The sequence below is a fragment of the Arvicola amphibius genome, chromosome 3 (assembly GCF_903992535.2).
Source record: "Arvicola amphibius chromosome 3, mArvAmp1.2, whole genome shotgun sequence".
Taxonomy (NCBI): domain Eukaryota; kingdom Metazoa; phylum Chordata; class Mammalia; order Rodentia; family Cricetidae; genus Arvicola; species Arvicola amphibius.
The window spans coordinates 132,720,736-132,745,159 of NC_052049.1; the positions used below are offsets into that span (position 1 = coordinate 132,720,736).

Sequence of the window (24,424 nt, forward strand, 5' to 3'; positions counted from 1 at the left end):
AAGCCAGGTTACAGTAAAGACGAACTAGGCCCATTCCTGTTTATGATTAAATCTGTTTATCAAAGTTGGGCAATGCCCCACCTGTAACCTTAGCTGCAAATGGCTCTGTACGGCCTGTTCCAGGAAGCTGCAACCATGTCTTTGCTTCGAAAAGGTATAGCTATCTTGAACCCTACCTTTGTTTCAAAGGTTATTATGACTAACTTGTTATCAACTACCTCGCAATCATGTCTTTGCTGTAGAAGATTGAAATTTTATGCGTATGTCTTGCTCCTGTGGCCCTGCCTATTTTGCCCATCAAATCAATCATTTGGGAACTCCTTACCCCCGAACTACAAGAATCTTGTTTTCCTCACATTCAAGGCTGATCTCTTGAACTCCACTTTTAGGTGTATGTGAATTTTAAAAAGCTTACTTTAATTAGCATTGCCATGATGATTTGGGTCTGTGGTCTTTTTCCTTGAATTTTTTGGGTTGCTCCCCGCTACCCCAGACAGGGTTTTTCAGGCTGTCCTAGAATTTGCTTTGTATACTAGGATGGCCTTGAACTCACTGAGATCAGCCTGCCTCTGCGTCCCAAATGCTGGGATTAAAGGTATGTGCCACCACTGCCTGGCTGTGGCAAATACTCTTTTTGTTGGTGTTTGTTTCTCAAGACAGTGTTTCTCTGTAGCTTTGGATCCTGTCCTGGAACTAGCTCTTGTAGACCAGGCTGGCCTCGAACTCACAGAAATCCGCCTGCCTCTGCTTTCCCGAGTGCTGGAATTAAAGGTGTGCGCCACCACTGCCCGGCTGTGTTGAGCAATCTCTCCAACTCCTTCCAGCTCTATTATTATTTATTTGTATGTGAACATGGGGGGTACAGAGTTAAAAGCTAGCACGGGTTGTTTTTCTCACCATCTCATTTTTTTTGGGGGGGGGATCGAGACAGGGTTTCTTTGTGAAACAGTCCTGGCTGTTCTGGAACTCACTTTGTAGGGCAGGCTGGCCTAGAACTCATAGAGATCATAGAGATCCTCTGTTTCCCAAGTGCTGGGATTAAAGGTGTGCACCACCACCGCCCAGTGCTCTCTCTCAATCTCTGTCGCTGTCTCTCTTTCTCTTTTAAGAAGTCTTTTATTTGCATGGCTTTGTGTATGTAAACCACCAGAGAGCTTGGTGTTTTGGAGGCCAGAAAAGGGCCTCAAATGCTCTGATATTATACAAGGTTGTGAGCCACTATGTTGGTGCTAGAAATAAAACGAGTCCTCTGCATGAGTGCTTTTAATGGTTAAGACATCTCTCTAGCACCTTTATTTCATTCTTGTTGTTGCTGTTTGTTTGCATTTCGAAACAGAGTTTTTATGTGTAACAGCTCTGGTTGGCCTAGAACTGGTTTTATAGCTTAGGCTGGCTTCGAACTCACAGAGATCCATCTGCTTCAGCTTCCCGAGGGCTGGGATTCCAGCCGTACATTTTCACGCCCGGCTTCCACCACTCGGTTTCTAAGAACGGAGACCTATTTCGAAGGCCAATAAAGTGCCTAGAAAGTACGAATTCTGAGCTTCACGCTATTGAAGTTATGCCGGAGGGGAAAGAAGGCTTCCGAACACAGGAGGGCGGGGCTCAGGTCCTTAGGCCCCGCCCAGGCCGCTCGGGCGGTGTTGGCGCCAAACTTTCCAGCTCTTCTCGCGGAGTGAGTTCCTGAGTCTCGCGAGAGGCGCTGGTCGCGCTGTCGGCGGTCGGGCCGTTTGCTGGAGGTGAGACCCAGTTCGGTGAGGGAGTCTCTGGTAGAAGCCGCTTCGCCGGAGGTTCTGGAATTTCGGCGCGGGGTGCGGAAACTGGGGCGGCGGGAGCTAGGCGGCAGGGAGGCTGAGGAGGACCGGACGGAGCGGGCGGGAGCATGGCGGGCCTGCATCGCGCGCACACACCCTTCGCGCCAAGCGTAGGGACGGAGAATGGGGGTGAATGAAGTGGACTGGCGGGGGGGTGGGGGGGGAGAAGGTTGAGAAGGCTCGAGAAGAGGGAGGGGAGACGTGATATTTTTAGGGGTGCACCCAGGGTGAGTCAGGATGCCGGAGTTCTTTAAGGTGAGGAGCTTGTTTGACAACTGGAAATAAAGTAGGTTAATAAGAGGTGTGGGAAGGAATTACCAGTAGGATGTTGAATTTGTTACCCCCATACTTCTCTGGGAGTTTGAGGACCAGGAGGGGAAGTAGACAAAAAAATTGTCAAAAGGAGAAAGCCACCTAGCGAACGACGCCGTGTGCTAAGTAAGAGAAACGAGCGTACTGATAAGCCCCACCTCGTGCTTTATTGTTTATTTGCTGGTTATTGTAGTTTTAAGCCCTGTTTTCAAACTCCCATTGGGATGGCACTAGATGTTTGGAGGTTTGGGGCGCTTGTCTGGGGCTAGGCTAAGAGCTGCAGTCTCTAGCCCTAAACATACTATGTAACTGCCTTTTTGGCTCCCCTAAACCATGGTTCATAAAACTTACTCAAAGACTTAGCTGTTTATTATCCAGAGTTAGTGCTCTGTTTTTATAGATCTATGGTCATAGAATTTAGAACTGGGGCCAGCTAGATGCTCCACAGGTAAAGATGGTGCTTAGAGCTCATGGAAAGGTCCAGGGTTCCTCTTGCCCATTCACATTATATACACACACCAGTAATAAGTAAAAATCATATAATAAAAGTTGAAAATCTAGATTGGGGGTTTTTGCTTTGTTTTTGTAGATCAGGGTGGCATTTTGTTTGTTTTTGGTTGGTTTTGGTTTTTCTCTGTAGCTTTGGGGCCTGTCCAGGCTGGCCTCGAACTCACAGAGATCCACCTGCCTGTGCTTCCCGAGTGCTGGGATTAAAGGCGTGAGTCACCACCACCCGCCTGATTGTTTTTTTTTTTAATCTTTATTTATTATTTTATATACAGTGTTCTGCCTGTATGTCTGCCTGCAGGCCAGAAGAGGGCACCAGATCTCATCATGGGTGGTTGTGAGCCACCATGTAGTTACTGGGAATTGAACTCAGGATCTCTGGAAAAGCAGTCACTGCTCTTAACCACTGAGCCATCTCTCCGCCCTGATTGGTGTGTTTTAAACATGTTTGAGTCCAAATATGTTTAGTTTTGGAGGAAACTTTGGAAAGTTATGTATTCTTTTGTTTTGTTTTTTTGTTTGTTTGTTTGTTTGTTTGAGACAGGGTTTCTTCAGGTAGTCCTAGCTGTCCTGGAACTCTGTAGACAATGCTGGCCTTAAACTCACAGAGATAGTTTGCCTCAGTGCTGGGATTAAAGGTGTATGCCACCACCGCCTGGTGAAATGTTTTTGAGATTTACTTTCTAAGAAGGTGTGAGGCAGGAATAAGTGCACATGAGGCCAGGTGTCAAATCCCCTGAAGCTGTAGTTAGAGGCGTTAGTGAACTGTTCAGCACGGGTGCTGGCATCTGAACTTAGGTCCTCTATAATGGCGGCCTGTGTTTTCAACCTCCAGCTCAAGCTTTTTATTTTTAAAGATGGGGATTCTCATGTAGCCCAAACTGGTCTGGGCTTGGCCCAGCTGAAGATAACTTTGAATTTCTGATCCTCTTGAGGGCTGGGGTTGCAAACCAATGCACCCCTACACATGCATATGGTTTATGACATACTGGAAATTGAAACCAGGGTCTTGTGGATGCTAATCAAGCCTTCCACCAACTGAGCTACCTCTGCATTGTGTATTGTGGGTGTGTTTGCCCAGACTGGACTCCTGGGTTTCTACTTTAGACTCCTAAGTATTGGGACTACAGTGTATATCACTTGGAATTCTTTTTATTTCCTTCCTGTAGTAAATATATATTATCTGTTGTATACCGAATTTGGGATATAGTAGTGGAACACAAAGAGACCTATGTGATTTTTGTTCTACGAAAGGTACATTTCATTATAGGAGACTAACATTAAATAAAACCTAATAGAGAGATGATGATTCCTGTGAAACTTCCGTATGCTGGTGTTAATTGTTATAAGAGGATTCTGGGCGGTAAAGGTGACCTATCAGGTAACAGTGCTTGCAGTACAAATATGATGATTTGAACCTGAGATGACGAAAGTCGGAAAGTTGTCCTTAGGGCTTCCACAGTGCTCACACAGTATTGTTCAATTTAGGGACATTTAAATAGTCTGTCTAAGAGTCTTAGGCTGGCCTTGAAATAATTGAGGGTGGCCTTGAACTCTGTTCCTCCTTCCTCTACCTTTTGGGATTACAGAACGCCTCAACATTCCTGATTTGAGACAGGTTTTCCTGATGAGGTAATAGTTAAAATTTGAAAGAAATTAGGGGTCGGGGACGAGCTTTCAAAATGTAGGTAATGGGGTGCTGGAGAGATGGCTCAGAGGTTAAGAGCATTGCCTGCTCTTCCAAAGGTCCTGAGTTCAATTCCCACATGGTGGCTCACAACCATCTTAATGGGGTCTGGTGCCCTCTTCTGGCCTGCAGGCATACACACAGACAGAATATTGTATGCATAATAAATAAATAAATATTAAAAAAATACACTTTAAAAATGTAGTAATGTTAGCACTTGGCGAGTAGAGGCAGGAGGATCAGGAATTGGAGGCCAGCTTGGCCTATATATGACCTTATTTCAAACAACAAAAACGGTGCTTAGTGAATGTCAGAGATCTACTGCTCTTGAAAAGGACCTGGGTTCTCTTTCCACCACTCAAACCTGCTTATATCACCTTTTGCTTCTTTAGACATTTACACATGCATGTTGCATACAAACCCAGGCAAACATAGGTAAAAATAATTCTTTGTTGGGAGGTGGTGGTGCATGCCATTAATCCTAGTACTCAGGAGGCAAAGACAGTGGTTCTCTGAGTTCAAGACCAGCCTGGTCTACTGAGCAAGTTCCAGGACAGTCTGGGCTATACAGAGAAGCTCTGTCTTGTAACCCCCACGCCCCTCAAAAAAAACCCAAAACAAAAAAATTACTTTATCAAACAAACATACAGATTTTTATAGTGGAAATTGTTCTTTTAAAGAATGTATGAGAGATATGGTATGAAGTGAAGTTGCATGGTATTACTTTTCTTTTGTTTGTATGTTTTTTAGTTTTTTTCGGGATGTTTCTCTGGGTAGCCCTGGCTGTCGTGGAACTGGATCTGTAGAGCAGGCTGGCCTCAAACTCAGAGATCCACCTGCTTCTGCCTCCTGATTAAAGGCCTTCCCACCATTGCCCAGTAAAATTTATTTTTTAATTTATTTTTATTTCATGCATTTATGTTATACTTGTATACATGTGTATGAAGATGTTGGAGCCCCTAAAATTGGAGTTACAGGCTGTGTGAGCTGCCATGTGGGTGCTAGAAATTGAACCTGGGTCCTCTGGAAGAGGAGCTAGTGCTCTTAACCACTGAGCCCTCTCCAGCCTCTTTTAAAAGGGTCTCTTGGTCCAGGCCAGCTTTGAACTTGTTATGTAACCAAGGCTGACCTTGGGTTCTTGATTTTCTTTCTTTCAAATGCTGGGATTACAGGTGCCACCATGCCTAGCAAACATTTTTCTCCACTGATTTTTTTTTCCTTAAGACAGTGTCTCTAGCCATAGCTGTCCTGAACTTGCTATGTAGATCATACTGGCCTCAACTCAGATCTGCCTGTCTCTGCCTCCTTAGTGCTGCGCTTAATGTGTGTACTATCACATCTAGCTCCATCTCCATGCAGTTCTTTTTCTTTTTTTTTTTTTTGATATAGGCTTCTCAATGTAACCCTGGCTGTCCTGAAACTAGCTCTGTAGACCAGGCTGGCCTTAAACTCAGAGATCTACCTGCCTCTGCCTCCTGAGTGCTGGACTTTAGAGGCATATGCCATGATCACCTGGCTGAAGGAAAACTATTAAAGGAATATTTTGAAAATTAAATGGGCAGGATATTGAGTGCAAGAAGGAAGTGTCAAAGGTGACTTGTAAGTCTTTTACTTGAACAGCTTGATGGGCATCACTCACTGAATTGAGATCATTTATTCAGTTTTGTATATGATGAATTTAAATGCCCTTGAGACACTTAAGAGCTGCAAAAGGAATAGTAGGGATGTCTATGCTGGAAGAATAAAAATTTGTAACTCTAGGACAGCCAGGACTATTGCACAGAGAAATCATGTCTCAAAAAAACAAAATAAAAATTCTTAACCTGGGGACTGGAGTGATGATGTCTCAGTGATTTAGGTTACTGGCTGTTCTTCCAGAGGACCTGGGTTTGATTCTCATCTGCTTGGTAGTATAACTCTCTCTCTCTCTCTCTCTCTCTCTCTCTCTCTCTCTCTCTCTCTCCATATATATATGGATGGATGGATGGATAAATGGATGGATGGATGGATAGGTATTTCAAACTATAACTTGAATTCCTAATGGTTTGATGTCTTCTGGCACATAAACAGGCAAAACACTCATGTATATCAATGTTAAAAACCATGTAGTCGTTTAGTTGTAGGGACTACATTACTACTAGTTTCTGGTTAGTCATTTTCCTCCATATTTACTGTCTTCTACTTTTTTATTTTGGATGAATTTGAAATGTGGTTTAAGTGACTGAAACATGGCTTTCATTGTAAAGGAAATTAGACTGTGATAGTTAGGAAGGCTGGGATGGATAAAAATAGCTTGTTTTTTTTTTTTCTTCTGGAGGAAAAGATGTTAGAGCAAGAAGAGAATGACTTGTTTGAAATACCAGATTATGATCATGTAGAAGATGAAACTTTTCCTCCCTTCCCACCTCCAGCCTCGCCTGAGAAAGATACTGCAGAACCTGAACCTGATGAAGGTCTGTATTGATAATTTCACAAATGTCCCTTGAATTTGCTTCTTTGTTTGTTTGGTTTGGGTTTTTTTTTTTTAATATTTATTTATTATGTATACAATATTCTGTCTGTATGCCTGCAGGCCAGAAGAGGGCACCAGACCCCATTACAGATGGTTGTGAGCCACCATGTGGTTGCTGGGAATTGAACTCAGGACCTTTGGAAGAGCAGGCAATGCTCTTAACCTCTGAGCCATCTCTCCAGCCCCTGGTTTTTGTTTTTTTGAGACAGGATTTCTCCCTATATCCCTGGCTGTTGTGGAACTTTCTCCTTAGACCAGACTGTCCACAAACTCAGAGATCTGCCTGCCTCTGCCTCTCTAGTACAGGGATTAAAGGCGTGTGTCATCACTGCCTAGTTTGTTTGTTGGTTTTAAATTTTAGATTTTTTTTAAAGATTTTTATTTATTATATATACAGTATTCTGCCTGCATATATGCCTACTCGCCAGAGAGGGCACCAGATCTCATTACAGATGGTTGTGAGCCACCATGTGGTTGCTGGGAATTGAACTCAGGACCTTTGGAAGAGCAGTCTGTGCTCTTAACCTCTGAGCCATCTCTCCAGCCCCTAAATTTTATAATTTATTTTACTTTATTTTATGTGTGTTGGTATGAAGGTGTCAGATCCCCTGGAACTGGAGTTACGGACAGTTGTAAGCTGCCATGTGGGTGCTGGAAATTGAACTAGGATCCTCGGGAAGAGCAGCCAGTGCTATTAATACCTGAGCCTTCTCCAGCCTGTTTTTGTTGGTTTTTAAGACAAGGTTTCATAATATATTCCAGGCTAGCCTTGTTCTCACAATCCTACTTTAGCAGATTAATTTAGAAATGATAGCAGGTTAATTTAGAAATTAATCGGTGTTTTGCCTGCATGTATGTCTATGTGGGGGTGTCAGATCTTGGAGTTATAGACTGTTGTTAGCTGCCATGTGGGTGCTAGGAATTGAACCCAGCTCTTCTGAAAGAGCAATCAGTGCTCTTAGCTACTGAGCCATCTCTGCAGCCTTGATATATTTTGTAAATAAGACTTGAATTTTAAAAAAATTATAGCATTTATTTATTTGTGTGTATCTGAATGTTTGTGGGCATATGGGTGCCACTATATGTGTATATGGAAGTCAGAGGACAACTTGCAGGAGCCAGTTGTCCCATCCACGATGTGGGTATGGGGGAATTGAGCATAAGTAGTCAAGTCAGGCTTGGTGGCTAATGCCTTTACCCCCTGATTTATCTTGAGGGCCCAGGCCTTAAATTTCTAAACACTAAGTTTCTATCTGTTTCACTAGAATCAGGGAGTGGAGCACCTGTTCCTGTACCACCAAAGAGAACAGTTAAAAGGAATCTACCCAAGCTAGATGCTACTAGGTATGGACATTTATTCTCATACATTTAAAGTTTTCCACACAGTGTTTTTCTTCACTTGTTGTAAGCTTTGGTTGAACGATTTGGAAATCAGATAGTTTGTAAGCATTTCCCCCATAAACATTTTTTTCTTTCTTTTTTTTTTCCAATTGGGGAGGAAATATTTTTTCTTGTGGTCTTGGTTTTGTCATAACTAGAAAATCTGAAATTCCAAATATATTTGTTTTCACAGATTAACTTCAGAGAGAGGGCTTCCAGCCTTAAGGCATATGTTTGATAAGATAAAATTCAAGGGGAAAGGTCATGAGGTAAGAAACATTTGATTTGTCTTTCTTAGTACTGGACATTGGGTCCAGGGCAAGTGCTTGAACTTGTACTAAATAGTATTCCTGGAATACATTCCGGCCCTGGTTTTTATTTTAGACTTTTACTTATGTATTTTATTTTAATTTGAGACAGAGTATCACAATCTAGCCCTGAATAGCTATGGTGATTTATATAAGAATGCCACCCCCTCGTATATTTAAAAGCTTAAGTCATTGGGGAGTGGCACTATTTAAATGGATTAGTGGATTGGGAGATGTGGCCTTGTCCCTGGGTTTGGGCTTTGAGGTTTCAAAAGCACATGCAAGGCTCAGCCCTGCTCTTTCTGCCTGTGGATCAAGATGTAGCTCTCAGCTACTAATGTTTATTCTTTGTCATGAGGCCCCCACAGACCACCAGGAGTCTGAGTCATATACAAAAGCAAAAAGCCTTTATTGCGAGCTCCAGCTGCAGTCTCCGTAGTTTCCAGCATAGATCAGAGATCCTCGAGCTCAGCTGTAGCAGGGTTATTAAGGAGTAAAGGATGGGGGGGTTAGGGAAATTTCAGATTCAGGTTTGGTTTTAACTCCTGAATGGCAGGAGTAGGGCAAAAGGAATCCTGCTGTAACTGCAAAGAAATTAGCAACCCATATACAAGTTATGTAAGCTGTCCTTAATGTTCTGGAATGTCTGGTTTTTGTCTGTCTCAATTCTGATTGGTCCCTGGATGCCGGGCCATTGTAAGGGTGAGGCCTAGTCCCAGTATTGCTAGCCTGCAGCCTGTCATGGCTGTATTGATGTTAAGTTAGGCCCCTTCATGCTCTAGTGCCTGCCTGCATGCCAACATGCTCCCTGCCATGATGATAATAGACTAAACCTTTAAAATTGTAAACAGACCCCATTTAAATGCTTTTTTTAAAAAAAGATTTATTTATTATGTACACAGTGTTCTGTTTGCATGCCTGAAGGGGGCACCAGAGCTCATTATGGATGGTTGTGAGCCACCATATGATTGCTGGGAATTGAACTCAGGACCTCTGGAAGAGTAGCCAGTAAGTACTCTTAACTGCTGAGCCATCTCTCCAGCCCCTTAATTTTTATTGATTGATTGATTGATTAAGAGTGACCGTGGTCATGGTGCCTCTTAAAAACAGTAGAACAGTGACTGACTAATAACCAGCCTTAAATTCATAGAGATCTGCTTGCCTCTTCTAAGTGGTGGGATTAAAGGTTTATGTCATCACACCTGTTTTATTTTAGAGCTTTTATGTTTTTTTTTTTTTTTTGTTTGTTTGTTTGTTTTTTCGAGACAGGGTTTCTCTGCGGCTTTAGAGCCTGTCCTGGAGCTAGCTCTTGTAGACCAGGCTGGTCTCGAACTCACAGAGATCCGCCTGCCTCTGCCTCCCGAGTGCTGAGATTAAAGGCGTGCGCCACCACCGCCCGGCAGCTTTTATGTTTTTAAAAATAAGTGAAACTGGGTCTATGATGCATATATCACAGATACTGTTGTTAATCTGTGGTAACCTCTGAGAAATAGTGAAATAGAGAAGATACTTGGAAGAATTAGAAGAACAATATTGTGTCTTTCTCTCTCTCTTTTTTTGCCTCCATGTTTAACATGGCTTTAGTCTGAGTCTCTAAGCCCACATTTGTACCTTATAGTTTACAAGAACAAAATTTACTTTGCCTTCTCTTAAAAAATCATTTTAAGCTTCATAATAATTAACACTGCTTTTGTTGATCATGTGTCTCCAAGACACTCAACAGTGTCTAGTTCTTTTTTGTTTGTTTGGTTGGTTGGTTGGTTTTTCGAGACAGGGTTTCTCTGTAGTTTGGAGTCTGTCCTGGAACTAGCTCTTGTAAGACCAGGCTGGCCTCGAACTCAGAGATCTGCCTGCCTCTGCCTCCCCAGTGCTTGCATCAAAACTGTTTCACCATGCCTGGCAGCTTTGTTCTAACTTTGTACTGCTGTTTCCCCTCAGTGGGTGTGGGTGTGGGTGTGCATGTGTGTGTTGTTGCCAGAGGTCAGCTTCAGGTGTGCTTCCTCAGGCTCTGTACAGTGAGCCTCAGTCTTTGTTTCTTCAGCACTAGGACTGCAAAGGTCTGCCACTGTCTTAGTCAGGGTTTCTATTGCCGTGATGGAACACCATGACCAAAAGCAAGTTGGGGAGGAAAGTGTTATTTGGTTTACACTTCCATTTTGTTCATTATCAAAGGAAGTCAGGAATCTGGAGGCAGGAGGTGAAGCAGAGGCTGTGGAGGGGTGTTGCTTACTGGCTTGCTCTCCATGGCTTGCTCAGTGTGTTTATTTTGTTTTTGTTTTTGTTTTTACAGAACCTAGGACCTCCTGCCCAGGGATGGCACCACCCACAATGGGCTGGGCCCTCTCACATCAGTTACTAATTAAGAAAATACCCTACAAGCCCGATCTTATTGAGGCATTTTCTCAGGAGAGGCTCCCTCCTGGCCAGTGACTCTAGCTTGTGTCAAGTAGACATAAGTATCTAGTACAGCCACTATACAGGGATGTTTTTATGTGGGGATAGGGTTTGAACATCAGTTCTCAGCCTATTCTCCAGGCTCTTAACCATCTGAACTGTCTTCCCAGTCCTCTTTTATACATACATACATGCATACATACATACATACATACATACATACATATTTCCTTCTAATTTTTAAAAATCTGTGTCTAAAACAAAATCTGTATTCAGTGCTCTTAACACTTTCTGAGATTGTGGTATTCCAAGCTTTAGAGATTTCTGTTTCTTTCTAAAAGTTTCTTAGCCTTATAAATATGACAGCAGTGACTTTGGCATTGCCTTTAAATGCTCTAAAATCTGCTGACAGGGTCAGCTGTGAGATTGAGTCTTCTGTTCAGCATTTTTATTTTTATGTGTCAGGCTGACGACTTGAAAACGCTAATCAGACACATGGAGCACTGGGCACATAGGCTATTCCCCAAACTGCAATTTGAAGATTTTATTGACAGAGTTGAAAACCTGGGAAATAAAAAGGAGGTTCAGGTAAGTGTGATTATCGTGAATGTCATTCACAATCTAAGTAGTACAAGGAGGCTGAATTGCTATTTGTGGGTCTTTCTTTTGAAATCTGTCTTGTTAGACAGGAAAATTAATAGTTATTATTTGAAGAATAACTCAGATATAAATAAATAGTTGTTTCATCTCTAACTTATTGATAAAAGTGGGAAAATGTCTTTTTTTCAGACCTGTTTAAAACGAATTCGACTTGATCTCCCTATTGTACATGAAGATTTTGTTAACAATAATGGTAATTATAAGTTTATTTACTTTATCACAGTTTAGCTTTTAGAAATGGGTATAACTGAAGTAGGAGATATTATATATACACAACTGAGACCTTAACCCATGTTTATGTAACTATAGTACAGTTAAGTCTAGAATTTGGTAACTGTAGAATGTAGTTAAGTGTGAGTATAATGAGCTCCTGTTTATTTATGTGGGGATAGACTGCAGAGGACAGTCTTTCACCTCGTCAATCCCAGGGATTGCACTCAAGTTTTCAGGCTTGACAGCAGGTCCCTTTACCCACGGAGACATCTCTTTAGCCCAGTAATAGTTACATTTGGTACTTGTTTCTTTTTTATTAGTTTTAGTTAATGTACAAAAGAATGAGTTTCAGGCATGTATAGTGGTAGATGCCTTTAACCTCAGCACTTAGGAGTCAGAGACAGGTGGATCTTTGTGAGTTGAATGCCAACCTAGTCAACATAGTTCCAGGACAGCCAAAATTATAGGAGACTCTGTCTCAACTTCTCCCCCACAAAAGAATATGCTTCGTTATGAGATTTTTATGTGTATATCATTGTACTTCTTTCATGTTCATGTTACCTTCCCTTGACTCCTTCCTTCTTGAAATTTATTTCCTAAAGATATGATTGTAGCCTGGCAGGGTGGTGCACACACTTTTAATTCCAGCACTCAGAAAGCAGAAGCAGGCAGAGCCTTCTGAGTTCAAGGCCTGGTTTGCATAAAGATCTCCAAGTATAGCAGGGGATACATACTGAGACCCTGACTCAGATGCATAAACAATCAAAAAAGGATACAATTGTATCGTTAGACATGTTATAGAAAATATTTATGGAATAGGGAAAATTTTAACATATTGTTTTTGTGCTCATGTGTCATGGCATGTGTGTGGCGATTAGGACAATTTCTGGAGTTGATTTTTCCATCATGCCTATAGGTTCCAGGGATTGACTAAAGTTTGTGAAGCTTGTTTTGAGAACCTGCTGACTTCATTGATTGTTTATAGTTCTTGCTAGTACAACTACCCATCAAACTAGAGTGTTCATGTGCATATAAACCATTAGAAAAACTGTCTCTGGGCCGGGCGGTAGTGGCGCACGCCTTTAATCCCAGCACTCGGGAGGCAGAGGCAGGCCGATTTCTGTGAGTTCGAGACCAGCCTGGTCTACAAGAGCTAGCTCCAGGACAGGCTCTAAAGCTGCAGAGAAACCCTGTCTCGAAAAACCAAAAAGAAAAAAGAAAAAAAAAAAGAAAAACTGTCTCTGGGAAGTTAGGTAGAATAATTTGTTGATAGAATTTTATATTCCATTTAACATGTAGACTCTTGATCTATGTGTAGTAACACAGGTCTGTAATTCCAGCATTTAAGAGGTGGAAATAGGAGACACAGAAGTTCAAGGCCAGCTTTGACTACATAGTGAATTTGAGACTAACTTGGGGCATGCAAGATCCAGTTCTCCCCCCCACCCCAAAAAAAAAAATCAAAAGAACCAGATCCGTGGCTATAGAACTTTAGGAAGACCTACGTGACTGTTCTGGTATTGATTGCATTTGTTAGTTGTACAATGCAACCATAGACGGTCACATACATCAAAACAGTTGGTTCCTGCCGACAGAGTCTGTATAGTTATCAGATTTTCTGTGCGATGGCTCCATACATAAATATTTTAAAAACTTTTTAGGGGGTTTTCAGTCAGAGTTTTTCTGTGTTACAGTCTTAACTGTCCTAGAACTTGCTTTATAGACCAGGCTGATTTTAATCTCAGAGATCTGCCTCTCTATGCCTCCCAAGTGCTGGAATTAAAGGTATGCACCACCACTGCCCGACTTAAAGCTTTTTAACATTTATTTTTAATTATGTGTGTGTCTGTATGTGGATGTATGTATATATGTGTGAGTGCTTTTGATGATCTGCCTAATGGAGACCCTCTGCTGTGTCTTGGTTTGGCCTTAGATTATTGTTTCTTTTTTTCTCTCTTCAGTATCAAAGCCACTTTAAACTGTGGTTGAAGGCTGTTCTTTTTCTAACTCCTCTAATGTACAGTTGTATTAACTTTATTTCTGCCACAGATGAAGTTGAAGAAACTAATAACCTCGATGCAACTGCAGCTGGATTTGATCCCTTTTTGACAAGCTCATCTGACAGCAAGAAGTTGACTTCTGAATCAAGTAGAAGTCTAACAGAAGAGCAGCAACAGAGGATTGAGAGAAATAAACAACTGGCCTTGGAAAGAAGGCAGGCAAAGCTACTGAGTAATAGCCAGTCCCTAGAAAATGGTAAATTTTATGCTGGCTTTTATGAGCTACCATATAATATCAAGGGCATGTAGGAAATCTTAACTTCTTTACTATCTCTTGAAATAAAATACCTCTAGGAATAGAAAAATGATGTTAAGTTTATGTATATTTTAGAGAGTGTGTCAGTGTATGTGTGTTTGCTGTTTGGAATCCTAAGGAATGTTTAAGTCTAAGACGGTTTTCTGGATAACTCTTAGAATACCAAATCCAACAATATATTCTTCTCTGACTTCTTCTCTTAAAGCATGCTTCACATATTTTTAGGATCATAATTAGGAAAAGTATTATTATGGGGTCAATACGTTTTAGTTCTGGGAATTGAACCCAACACTTTGCACATGCTAGACGGGCATTATTATACCACTGAGCTACATCCTTAACACACACACACACACACACACACACACACGCGCGCGCGCGCGCGCGCGCGCGCGCCCTTTTTTTTTTTTTTTTTTCTGGGACAGGATCTCTATATGTTACCCAGGCTAGGCTTAAACTGATCTGTAACTTAGCCAGACCTTGAATAACAAACCCAATGTGTTCTGTACTAACTGAGAATTAGCAGTAATTTTCTGTGAGGTAAATAGGATACTAACATGCCTTTTGAGGGGATGGTAGACACTGGAGGTTGAAACAGGGTCTTACACAGCTAGGTAAGCAGTCTTTCAAGGAACTGAATCTTTAGCCCTTATATTTTAATTTTGAGTTTAGATCCTACTAATTTACACAAGTAACTTCCCACTTACCCACTTAATGATCTTCTGCCTCCACCTCCTAAGGTATGAGCCTCCACTTAGCTATTAAAATGCTTTTTATTACATTGTCCCACTTTTGTGAGTTGTACTTTTTATAGTTTTCTTATCTGTGTCATCTCTTTACCACTTTTTAAAAATTGCCTTAAACTTTCCATTTCTATTTTTATTTTATTTGTTCATTTTGGTTTTTTGAGACAAGGTTTCTCAGTGTTGTCCTAGCTGTCCTGGAACTTGATCTGTAGACAAGGCTAGCCTCAGACTCACAGAGATATGCCTCTGCCTCCCAAATGCTGGAATTAAAAGGCGTGTGCTACCACTGCTGCTGGCAGTCTGCACAGTTTTTGTTCCTTTTCCCTTCAGAGGTCAGAAGAGGGCCTTGGATCCCCAGGAACTAGATTGATGGATGGTTGTTAAAACACCATGTGGGCATGGGATTACAACCCATCTTTCCAGCTATAATACTGAATTTAAAAAATTATTACTTTACTTTTTATGTGTATGAGTGTCTTGTGCCTGCATGTATGTTTATGTACCACATGTTTTGTGCCCGTGAAGGCCAGAAGAAGGTGTCATATCTCCTGGGACTGGGATTACAGGTGGTTGTGAGCTGCCATGTGGTGCTCTCTCTAGTTCCTCTCAAATCTGTATTTTAAAAGAATTATACATTGTATGAAGTTATTGAGAATTAAAATTTAAAGCTTGTGAGCTAGATTTAGTGGCACACAGCAGCACTTACTAGACTGAAGCAGGGAGAGTAAGCGAGGGTATCTTGGGCTACATAGTTCTAGGCTAGCCTGAGCTACAAAGGAAAGCCTTTTTCGCAAAACAAAAGTTGGGAATGTATCTTTCTAATCCAGTTTTCTTTTTATATTGAAAAAATAAGAACTATAGCAAAGGAGGTTGGAGCAGTGGCTCAGCAGTTAAAATAAGCACTTTTTACTCCTGCAGCTGTCCTAAGTTTGGGTCTCAGCACCTACATCGTGTGGTTCATAGTAGCTTATAACTGCAGTTCTAAGGGATCCATGCCCTCTTCTGGCCTTCTTGGGTACCCACACACTTGTGTGCATACAGACACATATACATATAAAAATAAAAACCTAAAAAAAGAATTGTAATAAGTGAATACCATGTTGTAAAATGTTTCATCCAATATAACAGTTCTCAAGCGAATGTTGTAACCTAGTCTTGATTTTCAGTTAAGATAAATCTCATCTTATAATGTGAGAAATCATGAAGGGATGGTGAGGTGCCTCATTGGTTAGAATACTTGCTGCAGTTCTATAGCACCAGGACTGGGTTCCCAGTGCCCACGTCAGGTGTCTCATCACTGCTTATAACTGTAGTTCAAGATTGATGACCCTGACCCCAAGGGGCTCCTGTACCCTCGTGCACATACTTACACATAAGGAAAAATAATATTATTATTAAATGATATTAAAAATCATACAAAAATGTAATAATGGGTAGCAGTGGCTTCTTGCCATCTCAAAGTATACTTGACAGGCTCAGTGGTTAAGAGCATTGCTTGCTCTTCCAAAGGTCCTGTGTTCAATTCCCGGCAACCACATGGTGGCTCACAACCATTTGTAAAGAGGTCTGGTGCCCTCTTCTGGCCTGCAGACATGTACACAGACAGAATATTGTATACATAGTAAATAAATATTTTTTTAAAGAAAAGTTATACTTGACAATAGGGATTTAAGGAACATTTTCTGTTTATATTATATAATTTAAAATTTGACCAACTATTAAAAAAAGTATCTTAGTGTTCTTTCTGTCCCTCTTCTGAAACGGTAACTACTGCCTCCTCCGCGCCCCTTCCGTCCCTTTCCCTTCCATAACCCACTAAATAAACTCCCCCCCCCCCCCAAAAAAAAAGGTATCTTAAAATTTTCTTTTTCCCTCAGACAGGGTTCTTAGTGCTGAAGAGGCATGTGCCATCATCCTTGGCTTAAATTTTCTTTACCATAGGTCTCTGACATGAAACTAATTGCCTTTGTCTTGACATTGTGGATGTGTGTGTGCTCCTGCATGGACCACAGCGTACAAATCGGGACAACTTGGGAGTCTGTTGTCTCCTTCCACTATTGGGGCAGTCAGACTTGACAGCAAGCACTTTTACTCACAGTCATCTTGCCTGCCCTGCCTCTGGTTTCTTTGAATCTCTTTCTAGTTTTATTTTGAATGAGAAGTTATACTTGAGTAAGATTGAAGAGTTGAATGTAGTATCATTTAGGCCCCTTAACTTTTGTATATGAGAAAGTGCCAGAATTGAATCCAGGGCCTCACACTTGCTAATCTGTATTGATTCTACAACTGAGCTACATCTACTTTCCCGGAACCCTTGGCATTTTAAGTGTGTTTTATGCATGTAAAAACTAGTTTATATTTAGACTTTAGTGATGATAATTAGGGGGATTATAGATTTGTTTCTACCAAGTAAGCTTTTGGAGAGATTTGTATTTATCAAGTTTGGATCAGTTGCTTATAATGAGTAATAATGATATTATTCTTCTCTCAGATGTGTTAATGAGTACATCCTGGGCACAGACAGTAGAAGAGAGCAGTACTGGTGAGGATCAAGAAGACTCAAGTGGATTAAACACAGATACTGCAGATGCTCCACGTGTTCCTTCTGCCAATACAAATGAAGAGGAACAGTTTGAAGCAGAGGAACCATTCTAACTTGGACTAACCCAGAAATGTTCCAAGTAGCCAGACTTCCACAACAGAATCCTGCAGGGTTTGGAGTTATTTGTAAGTTTTTCTACTTTGTATAAGTCTAAGTCATAAAACTTCCATGGATTCCTGCTTAAAATACAGTGACTATTTCTAATTGTGTTTCCTACTTATTTTAGTATGTCTATTTATTATTTTTTGCTGTACTGTATAAATTTGACTTTATAAATTGCTTCCAGTTTGCACTGAATTATTTCTCACTAAATTGGGTAATGTTTTAAAATGTAAATATGCACTGACTATTAAGGTCTTTTTTAAAGAAATAAATATTTTGTGAAAATAAAATCTCTCAGGATTTGAGTTTCTCATCATGATTTAGTTACACAATTTAAACTTGCTGAAATGGTTAAGGGTTTTGACTGTAGTTTTGTTGAGACCCACTCTCATCACATCATCCTGGCTGGCCTGAAAGTTATGGTGAACCTCCCTACTTCTGCCTTTGAGTGCTAGGAGTACAGGTATATGTCATCTGGTCTTTTCTCCCGTATTGTTTTTGAAACGATCTCACTGTAACCTCATTTGATCTCAGAACTCACTGGGATTTGCCTTTTGTGCTATCTAGAACTAAAGGTGTGTGCCACAACAACCAGCTTGTCTGTATTTTGAAGAGTTGCTTTAATGTTTAAAAGGTCACATAAAGTGTGAGGATGTGGGATGTGAATGAAGACAGGGAAGTGTCTCAAAGACTTTGCCTGCCCATTCGGACCCAGTCAGCCGTTCATTTTAACCATGATGGATCGCTGATCGTATCCAGTAGCTATGATGGCCTCTGCCGCATCTGGGACACCGCCTCTGGCCAGTGCCTGATGATGATAATCCTCCAGTGTCCTTCGTGAAATTCTCTCCAAATGGCAAATATATGCTGAAGCTCTGGGACTACAGCAAAGGGAAGTGCCTGAAGACATGCACTGGCCACAAGAACGAGAAGTATTGCATATCTGCCAACTTTTCTAGGACAGCTGGGAAGTGGATCGTGTCTGGTTCTGAAGATAACCTGGTGTATATCTGGAACCTGCTGACCAAGGAGATAGTGCAGAAGTTGCCGGGTCACACAGATGTGATTTCCACGGCTTGTCATCTAACAGAGAACATCATTGCTTCGGCAGCATTAGAGAATGATAAAACCATCAAACTGTGGAAGATGACTGCTAAGTCCTGGCTTCACAAGAGACTTCAGGAAGCCGCCCAGATTGGCAAGAAACGCATGGGAGGCAGAGGTGTGGGGCCAGGCTGGGGTAACAGGTCTGGTGCACCTCCTCTCTGAAGATGTCAGGTCGGGGGAGTGCACACTACTGAGTCTTGATAGCCACTGGCATTTCTTGCCATTTCTGTCCCTGACTGGGAGTTCATGGTCTGTTCTGTGCTCAGAGGCTGCAAATTTTTAAGTTTTTATTACAAGAGTGAGTTCAACTCATCATGGGTTGTTTTTCCCAATAATTGTTCTGTATCTTTTTGGTATTGTCCAGTGCACACATTGGAGCAGGACCTACAGCCCCACTCCTGCTCCCTACCTCCAGCCTTGGCCTGCCTGTAATAGTACCCAGTGTATTTCCAGGAACTTCTGGAAACAGGTTCTAAGTTGTATCTGTGTCAAGTCCCTTTGTATTTTTGGAGTTCATAGGTTAACACTGACCTCTCAGTGATTGCATAATGTCCCCTTGTCTTTCTGGTGTCACTCAGTAAGCTACACACACTGTAATAAAAGGTGGGTTTGAACCCTCTGTGACCCTGAGTTCTGATGGGGTGGGAGCTCATCCCATCCATACCTGGCTTTTAGGGAGGGGTTGGAAAGGTCTCTGGGACGATGGATCTTTGCTGTGCCTCTTTCCTAATTGCTGCTCTGGGCACTGACTGTTTTTAGAAGAGGACCCTCAATTGAGAAAGAGTGGAACTCTTGGACAGATTTCCTGGTCCTCTCCATTTTGCAAGAGGCTCACAGTCATCTGTGTAGGAGGGAGGGGTTCAATGTACTTATCCCAGCAGGTACAGCCTCTTGCCTTGGCCTCTAAACCTACCAGCCTCTTTTAGTCCCTGCCCCAAGTGGATCCTCTGTCCTGGCTTTTGTGTGACCAGGACTGGGGAGAGGTGATGGCCAGACTAAGAGCTGCACAGTATTCTTACAACTTGTGGCCGTACCCATAGTGGCCTGCCATGGAACAGTGCAGAGGTTTATGGATATTTCTGGTCTAGATAGATGGGTCAGGCTGATGTACACAGGCACAGGCTGCAGAGAGGTTCTGGGTTTGTCGTGGCTGCTGCAGCCTGCGTAAACAGATCTCTATGGAGCAAAGTCAGCCTGGTCTGTGGCTGCTGACGTGGGTTCTGAAGCCCTGGGCATCTGTTGGGTAGATGTGCCTGGGATCTGGTCAGCATTGTGGGCATGCTGCTGTGGGGTTTCTGGAGGGGTGTTAAGGTCCTTCCAGCTGTGGCCTGGTGTGTGTCTCCTAAGGGAGGGAGCTTGCTTGCCATGCTGAGTGCAGTATCCCTAAGTATAGTTTATTCTTTCTATAGCTGAACTCTGTTATAGATTTATGTAAAATATATTCTCTTTTTGAAAATAAAGGTTTTCATGTCTTGTAAAATAACAACAAAACAAAAACAAAACAACAACCACCAGTTTATATAGGGAGGTAGTTCTACTTCAATGAGGTAAGGGAACATGCACGCGTATGTGAAGTACCCACTTAATCTCCTTCTGCTAGAACATTAAGTGACAACATTTAAATTTGAAAAGACAGTACAACATCTATGAGAAAACTCTTTATTGAAGTGGAAGTATTTCACATTGCATGACTGTCTGAAACATCTAGAAGAGCAAGGTCCCTTATCTCCTCCAGAAGCGAGTACAGACTTCTTCCCTTTGTTTGGCAGTACTCCTGACACTCCTCCTGTAGTACCTTGCCTTTGACTTCTTGGGCAAGCTGAGCTTCTTCCACAGACCGGGTCACTTCTTTCACTAACTCACTCTTCAGCAAGAGGGAGCTCTGATGGCACAGTTCTGGGTTTGGTGTCATATATGGTTTGTTGCTTATTATTTCAAGCCTGATTGTATCCGAGTGGCAACGCAAGGCCTGGACAGATATTCTTACCTAGCACAGAGAAATACATGTTACTACATCGTGTCTTTTTTCCTTCACATTGAAAACAACGCTGAATATACACAGACTTACTGTTACATGGTCAAACAGATGAAATGTAACAGACTGCCCTCCAGCTGTGGTAGAGGTGATCTTGTTCTGAGATCGTTGTAGGGATCCTGGCATCCATTCAGAGCTGTTGTCTGGGCCACATGAGATCACTAAGCCATCTTTATTCCTTAGATAGGCAGCACCTTTAATGCCGAACCTAAATCACCGCCAGGTAAAACCGAGATAATGTATTCTTAGGGTGCAAATCTTCTATGCTGAGCCACTCTTCTGTGGTTTACCTCCAAAACATTTTTACAGAGCAGATAAGAAACACTGCTTTGCTAGCTAAGATCCTAGGACTGATGGACATGCATATTTATGTACTCCCAATTGCTCCTGCTATTTCCTGATTGTATTTTACACTATGTACATACAGTAATTTTATGAATAGTTTATGTATGTAGCATTGTATATGTTAATATATTGAGACTTTGTTGAGAAAGTTTCACTCCCTATCTGTGGCTGGCCTAGAGCTTGCTTTGAAGACCAGGCTGGCCCCAAACTCAGAGATCTGTTTGTGTCTGCCTCTTGATTGTTGGGATTAAAGGCATGTGGCACCATGCCAAGCTTATATTCTTTTTAGAGATAAGGACTCATATAGCGCAAGTTGGCATCAAAATCATTATGTAGCTACGGATAACCTTGAACTTCTGATCCTCTTGCTTTACAGGCACGTATCATCAGACCTGGTTTTATGTGATGCTGGGGATCAAACCCAGGATTTTATATGTGTTAGGCAAGCAAGCAAGCACTCCACCTTTGAGCTACACACCCTCAGTCTAAATAAATATTTTAGTAAGTTATATATAGTGTATCATTTGTGTTGGGCACTGTATAGTTTAACTGCGACTTCTTACTAGTCACTGCACGAGAGGTAACATACCTTGGTATAAATACAAGCACACCATTTGTTCTAATCGAATAAATAATTCCATCGGCCATGCAGCGCTCCTCTGTTTCTGAGTCTTTGTCTTTAAAGTACATGCACTGGAAGAGCTCAGTGGACTGCTTCTGAGAATGCTGGGCCGCCTGTAGGGAGCACAACCCCAAGCATGACAACAGACTTCCCTGATGTCCAGCAGAAACCCGGAACTCATTCCCACAGAAACAGCTTTTAAAAGGGCAGGATTCTACAGTATGGTGGCACAAACCTGTAATCCCAGTACCTGGGAGGCTGAGACAGGAGGATTGGCCATACAGAGAAAGCTGTCATCTCAACTAAACCAAAGAAAAAGAGACAGAGCAACACTATCTTAGAAAAGAAAAAAATAGATGGAGCAGCAGGCAGGTGAGATGTGAAGGGAAGGCTCAGTAGGCAAAGGCACTTTCTGTGCAAACCTTATCACCTGAATTCAGCCCCCAGAGCCCATGTAAAGGCTGAATATGGTGGTGCATATCTGTAAGCCCAGCATTCCTACTACAAGATGGGAGGCAGAGATGGGAGACTCGGCCAGACACTCACAACTGTACTCGCCAGCTATCCTGGAGTGCACAGTGCAGGAGCAGAAACAAGTTCTCAAAGACATGGTGGAAAGCAAGAACCAATCCTGAAAGTTATTCTTTCCTACTCTGTTTCTCTCTCTGCCTCTCTCTCTCTCTCCCTCTCTCTCTTTCCACACACACACACACACACACACACACACACACACACACACACACATATTAAGACCAATGAGATGGCTCAGTGGTTAAAGGCATTTACTGCCCAACCTGAGTCCTATCCCTGGGATGAAGATGGTAGAGATTACTAACTCCTACAAATTATCTACTGACTTTCACTTGAATGCACAGATACATACACATAATAAATAAATAAATGAAACTTAATTTTTATATAATTAAGCCAGGTGGTGGTGGTATATGATTTTTATCCCAACACTTGGGAGACAGAGCCAGGTGGATTTCTGTGAGTTCGAGGCCAACCTGGTCTACAGAGTGAGTTCTAGGACAGCCAGGTCTACATAGAAAAAAAACCCTGTCTCAAATCACCCCGAAAACTCTAGACAATGCTAGCTTTTTTTTCTTTTTCTTTTTTTTTTTTTTTTTGAAACGGAGTCTCATTACTGTGTAGTTCTGACATCCCAGCACTTGGGAGGCAGAGGTCAGACTGGTCTATATAATGAGACGCTGTCTCAAAAACAACAATCAAACAACAACAACAACACCCGCCCCCAACAAATTCATGTTATTTAAGAACACTAGTAAATGTATTACGAGCACTGGCTACAATAATGGAATTTGCAAAAAATATATGGTACCCCATTTTCTTATGCAAAAAGCTGAAACCGAGTGGGGAACCCTGATGGCTCCTTGGCCTTGAGAGGGAGGGAGGGGAGGTATGGGTGGAGGGGAGGGGAGGGAAGGGGGAGGAGGAGGGGAGGGAGGGGGGAGGAGGAGGGAAGGAGATGGAAATTTTTAAATATAAAAAAAATAAACCATGAGAAAAAAAAAAAAAGCTGAAACCCTCTTATGAGATAGGTAAGAATTTGAAATTCTTTCTTACTCGGTTTCTGTTGTTGATATGTCGGCATAATTCCTCAAGATCTTTGTTGCTGAACAAATTTTCTTTAATTTCCATCTTCTTGTCTTTTGAAATGGCTGCCATTAATAGTCGGTGTACAACAATATCTGAATATCTTCTTATTGGAGAAGTAAAGTGGGTATATTTATCTAACGCAAGACCTTCAAAGGGAAACCAAACATCAGAATAAAGGACAGACAAGCGCACTTTCGAAAAGATTTGTCAGACAATGCTGTCAGTCACCGTAATGCTGGAACTCCTCCTCTGCACAGGAGCCGGTAGAGAAGTAGAGGGCATTGGACATGGCCTGAGTAGCCATGGAGCGCAGCAGCTGGTTCACCAGAGGATCACTGGGGTCGTTGGCTCTATCCAGAGAGTCAGCCAGGGTTTTATTGGACCTAACCAGAAACAGAGAAGCCTTGATGGGTCCCAAAAGGCAATTTACAGATGAGCTTTCCACTCCTTGGTTTAATTATCTTCATCTACCAGCAGTTAAATTCATCTTAGCCACAATTTTCTTCTCAATACAGAAATCTAGTTTGCTTTTAAAGTTTAAATGAAGATTGTTAGAATTTAAATTTTTTTAAAAAAATAATTTATTTTAATATATATATTTCCATGCATTCATATGGTGCAGCAGCCCACTGAAGCCAGAAGGCGGCACTGGGTCCTCTAGGACTGAAGTTAGAGCCAGTTGTGAGCTGCTATGTGGGTGCTGGGAATCAAGTCTGGGTTCTCTGCAAAAGCAGTCAAATCAGTTTGCTTTAAGTGGTAAGCCATTTCTCTAGCCCCCAGAATTTATATTTCATAAGCAGTATAGAGTAATAGTCAACTAATGCAAGGTTAAGTCAATGCTTGACAGAAATAGGTGGTCAGGCTCCTGTGGAATTATACATTCTTTTGTGTGTGGGGGGGCGGGGGAGGTTGAGACTGTTTCCCTGAGTAGTCCTGGCTGTGCTGGAATTTACTCAGTAGACCAAGCTGGCCTTCAACTCAGAGATCTGTCTGCCTTTGCCTCCTGAGTACTGGAATCAAAGGTGTGTAACTCTGCCCCCCCACCACATAGTGGTGTTACATTCTCTTTTTGTTTTTAATGTTTTTTCAACACTGATTTTTTTTTTTTTAAATTCAACTTGATTTTATGTGCATTGCTCTGA

General features: G+C 41.9%; 2 protein-coding genes, 1 non-coding gene and 1 pseudogene across 7 annotated transcripts in view; 3 read left to right on the plus strand and 1 right to left on the minus strand.

Moving 5' to 3' along the window:
* Positions 1-1,688: 1,688 nt before the first annotated feature.
* Tipin (TIMELESS interacting protein) lies at positions 1,689-17,843 on the plus strand. Of its 2 annotated transcripts, none has more exons than XM_038323931.1 (8): positions 1,689-1,739; positions 6,644-6,773; positions 8,098-8,176; positions 8,406-8,481; positions 11,380-11,502; positions 11,704-11,767; positions 13,837-14,043; positions 17,341-17,843. In XM_038323931.1, the coding sequence occupies exons 2-8, from the start codon at positions 6,644-6,646 to the stop codon at positions 17,502-17,504; spliced, it is 843 nt and encodes a 280-aa protein (XP_038179859.1). In that variant the 5' UTR covers positions 1,689-1,739; the 3' UTR covers positions 17,505-17,843. The 2 variants fall into 2 exon arrangements, with proteins under 2 accessions (XP_038179859.1, XP_038179858.1); XM_038323930.1 differs by having other exon boundaries at positions 1,705-1,739; positions 6,638-6,773.
* On the plus strand, positions 13,293-13,427 carry LOC119810944. Its single transcript, XR_005284880.1, has one exon.
* A 57-nt stretch (positions 17,844-17,900) lies between the features above and the next one.
* On the plus strand, positions 17,901-19,274 carry LOC119809400 (annotated as a pseudogene).
* Positions 19,275-20,305: 1,031 nt separating this feature from the next.
* The window catches only part of Dis3l (DIS3 like exosome 3'-5' exoribonuclease), a 41,738-nt gene continuing 37,619 nt past the window's right edge, over positions 20,306-24,424 (minus strand). For 3 of the 4 annotated variants that reach the window (XM_038323114.2, XM_038323115.2, XM_038323116.2), the window contains exons 13-17: positions 23,511-23,665; positions 23,250-23,428; positions 21,630-21,775; positions 20,729-20,903; positions 20,306-20,647 (exon numbers count right to left, since the gene is read on the minus strand). In XM_038323114.2, coding sequence (XP_038179042.1) covers positions 20,339-20,647; positions 20,729-20,903; positions 21,630-21,775; positions 23,250-23,428; positions 23,511-23,665 — 964 coding nt within the window. In that variant the 3' untranslated portion in view covers positions 20,306-20,338. Of the gene's footprint in view, positions 20,648-20,728; positions 20,904-21,629; positions 21,776-21,809; positions 23,034-23,210; positions 23,429-23,510; positions 23,666-24,424 lie in introns of those variants that run through there. The other variant, XM_038323117.1, reaches the window with a different exon arrangement.

Bases quoted from the DNA above. Each gene is read 5' to 3' on its own strand.
- Tipin (XM_038323931.1), top strand. From the start codon at position 6,644: ATGTTAGAGCAAGAAGAGAATGACTTGTTTGAAATACCAGATTATGAT. The intron at 8,177-8,405 runs GTATGGACATTT...TTGTTTTCACAG, and splicing joins CCCAAGCTAGATGCTACTAG to ATTAACTTCAGAGAGAGGGC. The intron at 8,482-11,379 runs GTAAGAAACATT...TTTATGTGTCAG, and splicing joins TCAAGGGGAAAGGTCATGAG to GCTGACGACTTGAAAACGCT.